General features: G+C 37.0%; 1 protein-coding gene across 1 annotated transcript; it reads left to right on the forward strand.

The window, feature by feature from the left end:
• Positions 1-940: 940 nt before the first annotated feature.
• On the forward strand, positions 941-7923 carry LOC129899995 (RNA-binding protein 2-like). Its single transcript, XM_055974983.1, has 9 exons — positions 941-1012; positions 2621-2691; positions 4067-4228; positions 4743-4935; positions 5011-5245; positions 5326-5387; positions 5469-5550; positions 7338-7459; positions 7567-7923. Exons 1-8 carry the CDS (start codon positions 941-943, stop codon positions 7439-7441), a joined length of 981 nt encoding a protein of 326 aa, XP_055830958.1. The 3' UTR covers positions 7442-7459; positions 7567-7923.
• The last annotated feature ends 4180 nt before the right edge of the window (positions 7924-12103 follow it).

Below are 12103 nucleotides of genomic sequence, written 5' to 3' on the forward strand. Positions count from 1 at the left end.
TTATGTGTCCCCACTGTCATTCAAAAGTTTATGGAAGTATGACTGCCATCTTTGTTTGATAAGGGTCTCCTCTGCCAATACTTTTCCGTGCTCGTCTTTAATGCACTTCACTTGATCCACATCGCGTGCCCTTCTCTCTCGGGCCCTGGCTAGCCTGAATAACTTCCTGTCCCCGCCTTTCTCTTCTAGTTCAGCATAAAGGCATTCAAAAGCTTCCATTTTTGTCGTTGCAACCGCCGACTTCGCCTCCTTCCTCGCTATCTTATACAGTTCCCCATTCGTCCACTTCTCCACCTCATCCTTGCTCTCCATCAACTTAGCATACGCCAGCTTCTTTGCTTCCACTTTCCCTTGCACTTCTCCATTCCACCATCAGTCCCCTCGATGCCGTCTACGACTGCCTGTCGAGACTCCTAACACTTCCCTTGCTACAGCCCTAATACAACTAGCTGTCCTATCCCACATACCGTTCCCATACCCACTACTATCCCAGGCCCCCATATCCTTCAATTTATCTCCCATCTCTAGGGCCCTAACCGTTGTCAAACTCCCCTATCTAATCCTAAGTGAAGAACACAAGATAGGGGAGTAAGCTTTGCAACTTAATTTTTATGGTTTGTTTGTTGTGGATGGTGTGATATAGTTATGGTAGGAACGGGAGTACTCACCAAGAACGTCTTGGGTATTGTTTGTAATCAATCCCCCTAAATCGGGAAATGGTGTTTTTTATTGACTTAATACCACAGCCTTTTTTTAGTACATTAGTTGGCCCTTTTTGGTGTATGAGCTTATTTAATAGGGTGAACCTATAATTTTCCATTGAGGTTGACAATTGGTGTAAAACTAGCTAAAAAGCGGCTAGGATTCCATCACATTGTCACCTTGACGTGAGCAAGGATTCCTGCATCATGAACAATTGACACCCCCAATGTGGCGCAAGATGGGAAATGATTTCGACTATCATGGACAGATGATGATAAAAGGCGAAAGTGCAAGAGAGTTTGAATCTGGGGTAGGTAGTTCGAACCAGTGTTAAAGGGAGCGTGAAGCGGGAAAAGTGATAAAGCCCTGCTTTACTTACAGAGTGAAGTGAAGCGCGCGCAATTTGTAAAGAAAGACCAAAATAAACCTTCCACAACGACAATATATAAAAGCAAATGTTCGATTTGAATATCTATACGTAGATATCACATAATTCTTCACAGTACAAGCAAAATCAATATAAAACATAGACTTTAGCAATTATTCCTTCACATGAGCTGGGAAACTTTGACAAGCAGTAATGTTTGGATTACCATCCATGAAATGATGTTTGGGACGATAAATTCCCTCTATTGTGATCTTGTTACAAAAAAGACATTGAATATAAGTCTTGTCGGTATCGCTAACTTTCTGTGTATACATCCAACTCGGTTTTTTCTTTTGATCTTGTGACGTCATTTACAATGTTTAAGAGCAAAAGAACTAAAATTTAGCTACTTTAATTTAATTTAATTTTTGTAAAATCTATTGAAATGGACTATTTGGATAGAATTGAAATCCAACTATTTTAATTGAAAAAAAAAGCAAAAAAAGAGCAAAACAAGGCAGAGAAACAACAAAACAAGAAGAAGCAGGACTCTAGATAATGTCGCAACTTGTATTTTTAATTAAACTCAAACTTTTAAAAGGTTTTAAACAAAAGTGACGTTCTTTTAGTGTTTAAGAAGGTTCAATCTCTTACCTGAAATCGAACTTTTAAAAGGTCTAAAACAGAAGTGACGCTTTTCTAGCATAAAGCAAAAAAGAAGAAGAAGAAAGAAAGAAGGATGATCTCTTACCTGAGTCTAGAAGCAGCAGAATTGTGTCAAAACCCTAGGCTCAGAAATGTTGAGGACTCCAAATAATGTTGCGACTTGTAGTTTTAATTAAAATCAAACTTTTAAAAGGTCTAAAAAAGTGACACTTTCTAGCGTAAAGCAACGAAGAAGAAGAAGCAGAAAGAAAGAAGGATCGATCTCTTACCTGAGTCTAGAAGAAGTAGAATTGTGTCAAAACCCTAGGCTGGGAAATGTTGAGGACTCCAGATAATGTTGCGACCTGTATTTTTAATTAAAATCGAACTTTTAAAAGGTCTAAAACAAAAGCGACGCTTTTCTAGCGTAAAGCAAAGAAGAAGAAGAAGCGGAAAGAAAGAAGGATCGATCTCTTACCTGAGTCTAGAAGCAGCAGAATTGTGTGAAAGCCCTAGGCTTTGAAATGTTGAGGACTCCAGATAATGCAAAATTGTGTCAAAACCCTAGGCTCTAAAATGTTGAGGACTCCAGATAATGTTGCGATTTGTATTTTTAATAAAATCAAACTTTTAAAAGGTCTAAAACAAAGGTGACGCTTTTCTAGCGTAAAGCAAAGAAGAAGAAGAAGCAGAAAGAAAGAAGGATCGATCTCTTACCTGAGTCTAGAAGCAGCATAATTGTGTCAAAACCCTAGGCTCTGAAATGTTGAGGACTTCAGATAATGTCGTGACTTATATTTTTAATTAAAACCAAACTTTTAAAAGGTTTGAAACAAAAGTGACGCTTTTCTGCACTTCAACTTGCGCCATAGAAGCGGTCGCTTTTCTTCTCTATGGCCGCTTCAGGTAGTTGCAGCGAGAAAGGGTCGCTTCGCCGCTTTAAGCGATGAACCAGACCGTAAAAGAAAGGACAATTGGTATTGCATGCCTACAAGAAACTGAATGTAAGGAGGAAAAGGTTGGAGAGATTTGTAGCACGTGTTATAAATTGAGGTATTGTGGATAGACAAAATGGAAAACAAGTGATTGTTATTGTAGAAGTAGGAATTAGGATAAAGTCGTAGAGGTAAGGCGAGTTGGGATGTGATTATTTCATTAAGCATTGTATGGGAAAGGAGACAATTAATGTCATAAGTACTTGTGCAATCAATTCCTTTACTTACTATTAATTAATAAGGGAGAGATAGAGCTGCCGCCGGTAAAGATAGAGCTACATCCGGCTGCAGTTCGAGTCATAAGGGTTATTATGTGATTCAAACGAAATGGAGCAGCTCTATTGGCTGATATGGTGGTTTACTCTATCTCCCATAGAAATGTTTGGATGAGTTGACCTATTTGCCCCAACAATACAAACCACCTTTGGAGAATTCAAGTCGTTGTGCCATGTGGCACTATACTTAAGTCCTGCACAAAATATCAACAGTTACTCTTTCAAATAAAGAAAAGGTCCTATTTGTTATATTCTTAAATTTAAAGGGCAGTGTAACTTAATAAGGAGGCAACAAGAGTTGAACCAATGTATATATTGAGTGGTAAACTCCCACATTTGCTTTTGGCTCATAAATATAACTTCTATGTTCTTAATTCAGTCAAGGTTTTATTTTATTTTATTGGGACAAAATAAACATAGAGTAGTGATTTTGACAAATATTACGTTTTCACAGTTTTTTATAGGGAAAAGCTTAAATGCTTCAAGAAAACTATGAGAAATAAATTAATCAACTGTAATTAATACTCATACTATTATGAATAATCTTGAATGTTGATCTCAAACAATTTTATATACTTATCATTACTGTGTCATTTTTATCAATTGCTTTTCTTTTTCATGTTTCAATAATATTTGATAATGTAAGTGCATTTTTCTGTATCCATAGCATTAGCAGAGATGTTCCTTCCAGATCATATATAGCCCTCTTATGCTAATATTTCAGTCTTATTACTTGCTCCCAAAGGCATGCCCAAGTAAGTTGTTGACAACGTGCCAACTTCACCACCAAGTATTGAGGCCCGATAGTTCATATTATTGACTTCATTAATGGGATACATGAAGCTTTTCCTCCAATTAATGTGCAAGCCAGATACCCCTTCAAATAAGATCAGAATTACCCTTAAATATTTCAATTGATCTTCCCCAGCTCCACAAAAGATGAGTGTATCATCAGCATATTGAAGGTGTGTAACTTCCAAGCATTCTGTTCCATCTCTGGACACATCAAAACCTTCCAACCATCGTCTTGTGTTAGTTGTTTTAATCATATTGTTTAGACCCTCCATAGTGATTAAGAACAGGAAAGGTGATAGTGGGTCACCTTGCCTGAGCCCTCTTTGGGAGCTGAAAAACCCTGCTGGAGACCCATTGATTAGTACAGAAAAGTTTACTGTTGAGATGCAAAACAAGATCCAATTCATCCACTTTTGTCCAAATTCCATCCTTTCTAAGATCTTCATCAGGTACTCCCAGTTAACATGATCGTAACGCTTTTTCTGTGTCTATCTTGCAAAGAATGCTAGTTTTGTTCTGCTTAATCCTGGAGTCTACTGCTTCGTTAGCAATCAAAACTTTTAATGTTTGTTAGCAGTCTTTTAGTCTTGATAGAGGTTTATGTCTCAGTAGAAAATGGAGAGTACTTCTAGTGCCAGAGTGAATAAGTTTTATGATATTGGACCAAGATATCTTAAATGTAGTGATGGTTTTTAACCGGAAAAATGGTTGAACTGAAATTTTGGTTTTCCTTTTCCGGTTTTTCAGTTGGTTTGGTTTAGGATTTTATAACCTAGGTTTTTGATTTTGCAGAAAAAGACTCGATTTCTTTACTAGTTTCAAAAAAAGAAGTTTCAAGTTTCAGGTTTGGTTTATCTCACGTTCATGCTGATATTTGTGCACTTTAATCAGCTTAAGTTTACTATTCTTTTCTTGTTTGTTTGTGCTCATATATTACCAGAAAAAGATATAAGTTGCTAGCAGTCTGACATACAATTTAGCGCTTCCTTCTCTCTTTCTGCAATTAATTTCTTTTGGTGTTTTCCCCCTTTTAGATGCTCCAAGTGGTCCTGAATATCCTGGCTATTATGGCCGTGCTGATGAAAGGGGAATGCCTCGAGTCATCAGAGACGCAGATCCTATCGAAGCATCCTATGAGCGCTATCTCCGTAGTGGGGTACTTAATTTTTATTTCCTTTTGAGCTTGGTTCCTTTATACTGTATAGGTCTAATATAGTGGTAAAATTTCTAGCAAATTTCCTCCCATGTTGCTGGTGAGTCTGCAAGATCCATGAATAGTGGAATTAATGGCCATTCTATTGAAGATCCACGTGTTATGGGCATTGGGGGATCTGACCTGCTAGCTTTTAAAAGCAGGAATGTTGGAATGGTAGGTGGCAGACCAGAAGTTACCCTTCCTCCGGATGCTAGCAGTACGTTGTTTGTAGAGGGTTTGCCTGCGGATTGTACAAGAAGAGAGGTGTCACGTATCCTTGTGTGGCAAGCTTTTCTGTTCTTATTGTTATATGGTCCATTCTAGTTTTTCCCTTGACTTTAGTTGTTGCAGATATATTCCGCCCTTTTGTAGGTTACAAAGAAGTTAGGCTGGTAACAAAAGGATCAAGACATGTAAGAATACCTTTCACATCTTATCAACGTCTTGTTCTGTGTACTGTTATTTTGGATTCACTGCTCTATCGACTTATGCAGGCTGGAGGCGATCCTTTGATTCTTTGCTTTGTTGATTTCGCGAGTCCGCCTCATGCAGCTACTGCAATGGATGCCTTACAAGGTGAGCTGGACATACCCTTCTGTAGTCTTATTTTGTGACTGCTAGTAATACAGTTAGCCTCCATATTCTTGCCCCTTTTGGTAGCCTGCAGAAAAAAGTACTCCCTCGGTCCCAATTTATGTGGCACTGTTTGACTTGAGTCAAAGTTCTCATTAATGGTAAAATGAGAGTTCTAAATTTTAGTAAATGTAAAAATGTGACATTCTTTTTGCCACCGAAAAAGAGAAGTGTGCCATATAAATTGGGATAGAGTGATATAAGATTGAGGTTTTCAAAGTTTAAACGAGGGCAAGAACAAATATTTTTGCTTCTAAGTTGCAATATTAGAATTATAATTCTATTTAGGCATTTGGACATAAAAAATGTGATAATTCGTATGCAATCCTGTCAAATTGTGCGCAAAGTTGTGCTTACTTGCAAAACTCTAGAATAGATTACACACACCTACACTCGCACCCTTTATTGACGATCCATAGAAGTATAACTCTAAGTAGGTGGTTGGACATAAAAAATGTGATAGTTGAAAAAAGGTTGAAAAAGGGTATCTAAAAATTGAGTTGTGTTTGGACATGCATTTGACTTGAAAAAAGTTGGAATTCTATGAGCGGAAAAAAGATTCTCTTAAAAACCTGGTCAAAACCACTTTTTTGAATTTGAAACTCATCTTCAAATTCTTTTTCAAAAAATTGTTCCAAATGTATAACCAACTGTTTTGAAATTTTCTTTTGAAAAAAAGTGAAAATTTTGTATGGACAATAGGAACATATCTTTTATTGGCAAGTCTAAGTAGATTGGTATCTTTCTTTTCCCGAGTTTGGTTACCAGGGACATTCTCTTTGTAGTTTTCCTGACGATGCTGGTTCCTCGCACTCGGTTTCATTTTCACCTTATTCTTTCCAGCCTTTTGAGTGCCAGACTAACTTGTCTCCTCTACAACTTGTTCTCTAATGTATTTTGTGGAATATTTGTACGTGGGAAGTGACACCCACCTCCTGAATTTATGGAGATCCTTAAACCATTTTTCAGAATTTTCTGTAGATCTCCTTTGAATGTAGTTTACTTCCTCACAAAGTGCAAATTGTGGTTTGACCAGTTCTCCTTTTTTGTTGTCAGAGCTCTTGATAAAAAACTTCTCCATGTGTTCTTTAGAGCTAACATGGGTACCTCATTATTGAGTGCTGGTTTTGGCGAATCCTCAATTTATCATCAGGATAGCACGAAATAAAATCAGTGTTCTGTGAGTATTCTAAATTCTTTAAGGTGGTGCAGTGCTGGGGAAATAGTAGCTCTGTAAATTGCCGAACCCTTAGTTACTATGTGGAGCTGTTTCTGGACAAAGGCTAGTGCTTATACACGTTGAACAAGATTAGTTTGTCTTGGCGGTGCTGTCTCCAAAGGTCAATCGTAGAAACTAGGCTTACTCCCTCCACACATCTAGTGGTTAATTTCTCACTTCTTCTGTAGCCCTTTCATCTTATTTAGTGGTGTGAATTGCATGTTAAAATGTTGGTCTTCTGGCAATATTAAGGGAAAAAACTTTCATAGAAGTTGAAAGACATCTGCAAGCTGCTCTCTTGCGCAGCTCTGCATGTGCCTTTGACTCTGTCACTAGCCTGGTGAATACCTCGTCATTTCATGAGTTGGTTGCATGCTGAACCTTTTCTGCTTGAAAGCAAACCTAGATCCAATTGTCGGACAATGTATACAGTATCACATGTTGCTGGTGTACATTCGAGTCGTCAGTGAAAGAGAAATTTGCGATGTAGTAGTAAAACTAAATCTTGCAGGTTATAAATTCGACGAGCATGAGCGTGATCCAGTCAACTTAAGGCTGCAATTTTCTCGCAACCCTGGTGCGAGGTCAGGTGGAGGGAATCACCGAAAACGTTGAAACTATGCATATTTACAGGTGACATGCTAGACTTCGGTGTGCTTGACCCTTTATTATCGATGGCCATAACATATGGTACAAAGTTCATAAATCAAACTAAATTGTGGAACTATACTTCTATGTAGGACTTGCCAAAAGCTTGGAGATTTATAATACTTAGAGATGTTATGCCGGCTTTGGAGTTTCGTGTGCGACGTGTTTCTCTAATCGGGTGCTTTCGTTAGGATCAGCTTGAAATTGCTGTGTTTTACTTTATTGGGGGGAGTAAGTGATAGTTGCTAACAAAGTGTTTAGCTTTCGTTTCAACCTCAATTATCTGCCTCAACTTTACTGGACCCCATGCGTTGTTAAATTTCAAATCTGGATGGACGTGAGATGATATCACTTGAATCTTGCGTATAGCATGTTAGAATGACCGTTTAATATTAAGTGGACTTGCTGCTTAGCAGTTTGAAGAGTTGCTTGTTTGATCATGCCATGAATCGTTTGAATTCCTTTTTAAATTCGCTAAACCACTTCTGATGAAATAGACATTCCAGGGTATTATTTAGTGATCCATTAACTTCTGCTCTGTTGATGAAAGAACTGGGTGGCTTTTTGTTTCAATTTTGATAGTCTGATTGCTGTCATTTAGGTCTGGAGACTTTTCTACCCTGATTTTCTTTTCTTAAAAAATGGCGAATTACACCGAATTTTGCCTTCAACCACGCCTTTCCATTCCGAAATCGAGAAAGATCACTCTGAAAAGTCAGCCCAAAGTCAGCCTTTTCTTATTATATGATATCTTCGCAATGGATGATAGAATTCCTCCTGGAAGCGAAGGCAGGAGCAAAGTCTATTGATTCACCAGTTTACTAACCTACTTGTCGGCTACCCTAAGGTTGATGAGAACAATCCTTGCTAGAAAGTATATGTGCCTTCGCATGGTTCCATTTCTTGATGGTTTTGGACCTTCGGTTACCTTCTCCAAATAGAGCATTTCTGGTTGGTGCCCGAGAAACTATTTTGGGAGGGGTGGTTGGGGGTCGGCGCCGGTTGTAGTGTTTTATTTGGAGTCTATGAAAGCACTTACTATTGTTCGTATAGAGTACCCCATTTCCTTCAATGTGTGTATCATCCTTTTGTGGTTGGTCTATGGCTATGAGGGCGCAAAAATAGTGGGCGCCATCTCCTCTGGATTCCCCGTCCCCCATTCAGGGTCCCCCATTCAGGAGCCGACGCATTTTGAATGATCTCCCTCTTATAGTCAAAAAGTGGTTTTCTCGAAAAAATTCATAACATCCATCTTAAACTTTTATGGTTGCCATTTGTTTATTTTCTTCATTCAGGGCTTAATAGTGTTCTTGAAATTTACAGAGCAGGTATTAATGCAAGAGAGGCATCCCATTGCCTCTAGATTCTTCCTCCTTCGTTATCAAGTGGCGGGTCATGACAATATATTCAATATGCTCTGGGTTGAAAGTTTGTGCAGCTTGCTCATTCCATTACTTTTTTCTTTAGCGAATTGATACCACTAGGCAGTACCACTAGATAGAATGTTCGTTTTTTTAATAAAGAAAAAATTCTCAACAGGGATAAGTACAAATAAAAGAGATTAGGATCTTATCTTATTAATTCTAATGAGGATTCCCGTTCCATTAAAAGCAATGGATTGCCTTTAATTTTTACTAGTGAGTGGACATTTGCTGCGTGAATGAAATACTTGAGAAAAAACAAGAAAATACATAGGCGATGAATTTTTTTTGGAAATCCAAATAGATTATTATTATAACTAAAAGGAAATGAGGAAAGCATCACCCAACAAAAATACCTGGTACTTGTTGTTGGTGGGAGGTGAGGTGGTAGATGTCTCCGTGGAATTAGTCAAGGTGTGCGAAAGTTGGCTTGGACATCAGTCATAGAAAAGGAAAAATCCTGATGCATCAACAGGTTGAGCCAGCAGAGATGACATTTTAGTTCCTTATATATTCAGGTGCCAGCACGGATTTAGCTTCTTTAATGATATTGTATGGTTGAACTTTTGGTTTTAAGTGTTTATGGAAGACCATATATCTATTCGTTTGGTTTAGCTTTTAGAATGATTATTTTCTTGAATGTTTCTGGAATACTCAAAGTTTTACTGTATGAGAATCCTCTTTGCTGGGTTTGTATCATGCTGCAGGCAGAGGCAGAGCAACCTTTGTCACTTTCAGGAAATTACAATATGTAAATGGGTCAAAAATAAAATATATATATATATATTTTACTTTTTTGTATGTTCGTTTTTCTATATATTGAATCTCCTCAATGAAAATTCTGATTTCTCAACTCTACGTGTAAAAGTGAAGGAATCCAGTGTGGCATATTTGTATAGTTCTGCTTTTGAATGCAGCTTTGCAGACGTTTTTACTTTCAAATGTTGATTACATTTCTTGGATTTGCTAATTCTATCGTGATTCAGCAGTTGCATTCTACCAGCAAGTCATCCTTGTAATGCCAAATAAGTATATCTCAACTTTCCTTCCCAAGTCTCTTGAGCTGGATGAAACTAGGAATACATAAAATTAACATCTCGGCACGGACGGCTCAATATTATTGGTGGTCTAATACCAAAATTTAATTAAAAGCTTTAATTTCTTTCCTCAAGGAAAAAAAGAAAGAGAAGAAGAATCTTTTATATATATATTTTATTTGAAATGCAGTTTTCAACTTATTTGGACTTTCTAATTTATGAGTAATTGGTTTATAATCGACTTCTCTGATAATTCTTTTTCAATTGATAATATGCATAATTTATTCAATCTCTGTTGAGACATTATTGATCTTAAGAATTTAGAACTAAATTTATTTCTCCTGAGGAGACTTTAAAGCAATTGTTCGTATTATTTTATAAGCATTTGAAAAGAATCAAGTCTTTTTATCCAATTAGTATCGATTAGAATAGATTTTTATGGTTGGGCTTTTTTTTGAATTCTGCGCATAGCGAGAGTTTTAGTACATCGAATTGCCCTTTTAGTATCGATTAGAAGATTATCATTTTTGTTTTATTTTTAGTAGCACTTTCTCAAATTCTTATCATCTAGTTATCTTCAACTCTTAGCACTAAAAAGAAAATCAACAATACTTTCATAAGCTTCAAATTGTAACAAATTCATTACACGTTCACTACAAAATTCAGGTTCTCAAATGCGATTTCCTTAACAAAAACCATAGAATTAATCGATCATTTAGCAACATTACAAGTTAATAATTGTTAAAAAGTATGCGTCCACCAAAACGTCAGGGACAGGGCCCCTTATGAGAAAATAATACAGAAAATTAAAGAAAAAGAACGTAAAATCAGACACACGATTTTACATGAAAAACTCCTTGCTCAAGGGAGAAAACCACAACTTGTCTCATAGGATATTACCTTCAACTTTACTAATCAAATGAGCCAAAGATTTAGATTACAAACTCTTGCAATCAAGGAATTGCACTTCCAATCTCTACTTCCTCACTACAACAATTTCGTTGCAACCAGATCTAAGCAGTAACTCTATTGCTCACTAAATCAACACCCTAGCTGATTTAGACTTCAAGTAGTCTTCATAACTAACTCTAGTTACTTTGACACGACAAGCAAACAAATAACTGATCTAATTCCTTTATGAATTAGGAATAGATCTTACAAAGATTAAGACCACAAAATCAAGACTCTAAAACAAGAACAAACGACTGATAACTCTACCAGGTCCTTCGTTTTCTTAGAGAGTAGATTTCAGAGAACAAGAGCTTCAAGATTTTCTTTTTTTCAGTGATTCCCAAAAAGCCAAGTAGGAAATGTTGTTGAGAATGTATATATAGATGTTATACATTGTGTTGGACGTTTTCTATTGGATAGACAACTGTCCTCCTGCAAAAGGACTCGGGCATGCACACAACAAACCTGCAGATTTGGCAGATCCTTTTTGTACTATTGTCTGTATCAATCTTAGAGTCCTCAAAGGGATCAAGTCCCTTACCTGTTCCCTTAGTTTGTTAAATCATCAAAACTAAAAATATCAAGCATTATCAATTTCCCCTTTTTGATGATGACAAACCCAAGTTCTATTTACACAAACTCTTTTCAGTTCAGTTCAGTCGCATGCATAAGCAATTCCCCCTATCACCAATATTCCCCCTTTCACTAGCATTACCCCTTTCGACCAGATCCAGGTCCTGTATAAGCAATTTCCCCTATCACCAACATCCTTCATAAGCCAAAACCAGTTCTCTTTTTCAACAATTATATTGATTTTAAGATCATTCTGCAGCTTACAATAAATTCCCCTTTTGATATCATAAAAAGGAAAAGCAGTAAACTAAGAGAAGAGCATGCACATTCTTAGAAAAGCCAAGGCCACTAAAAGCAACACAACCACAAACCAATCAGCAATGAATTAAGAAGTTAAAAAAATAGAATCATTCATTCAAAACAAGTTAAAGGACAGTATTCAACATATTACAAATAACTACAAATGTTAACCATTGTGACTAGATCAAGGAAATCGAGGGAGTTTCAGGAGTTGAAACTAAGAGGATGGGGGTTTCTGAGTGAGAGACTTGAGAATAAGGGACAGATGATCAACAGATCTCTCATGGCGTTGAAGCAATTTGTCCTTAAGAATGGAGACCTGTGCAGCAAGCCTAACATTTTCTTTC

This window comes from Solanum dulcamara, chromosome 8, assembly GCF_947179165.1.
Source record: "Solanum dulcamara chromosome 8, daSolDulc1.2, whole genome shotgun sequence".
NCBI lineage: Eukaryota > Viridiplantae > Streptophyta > Magnoliopsida > Solanales > Solanaceae > Solanum > Solanum dulcamara.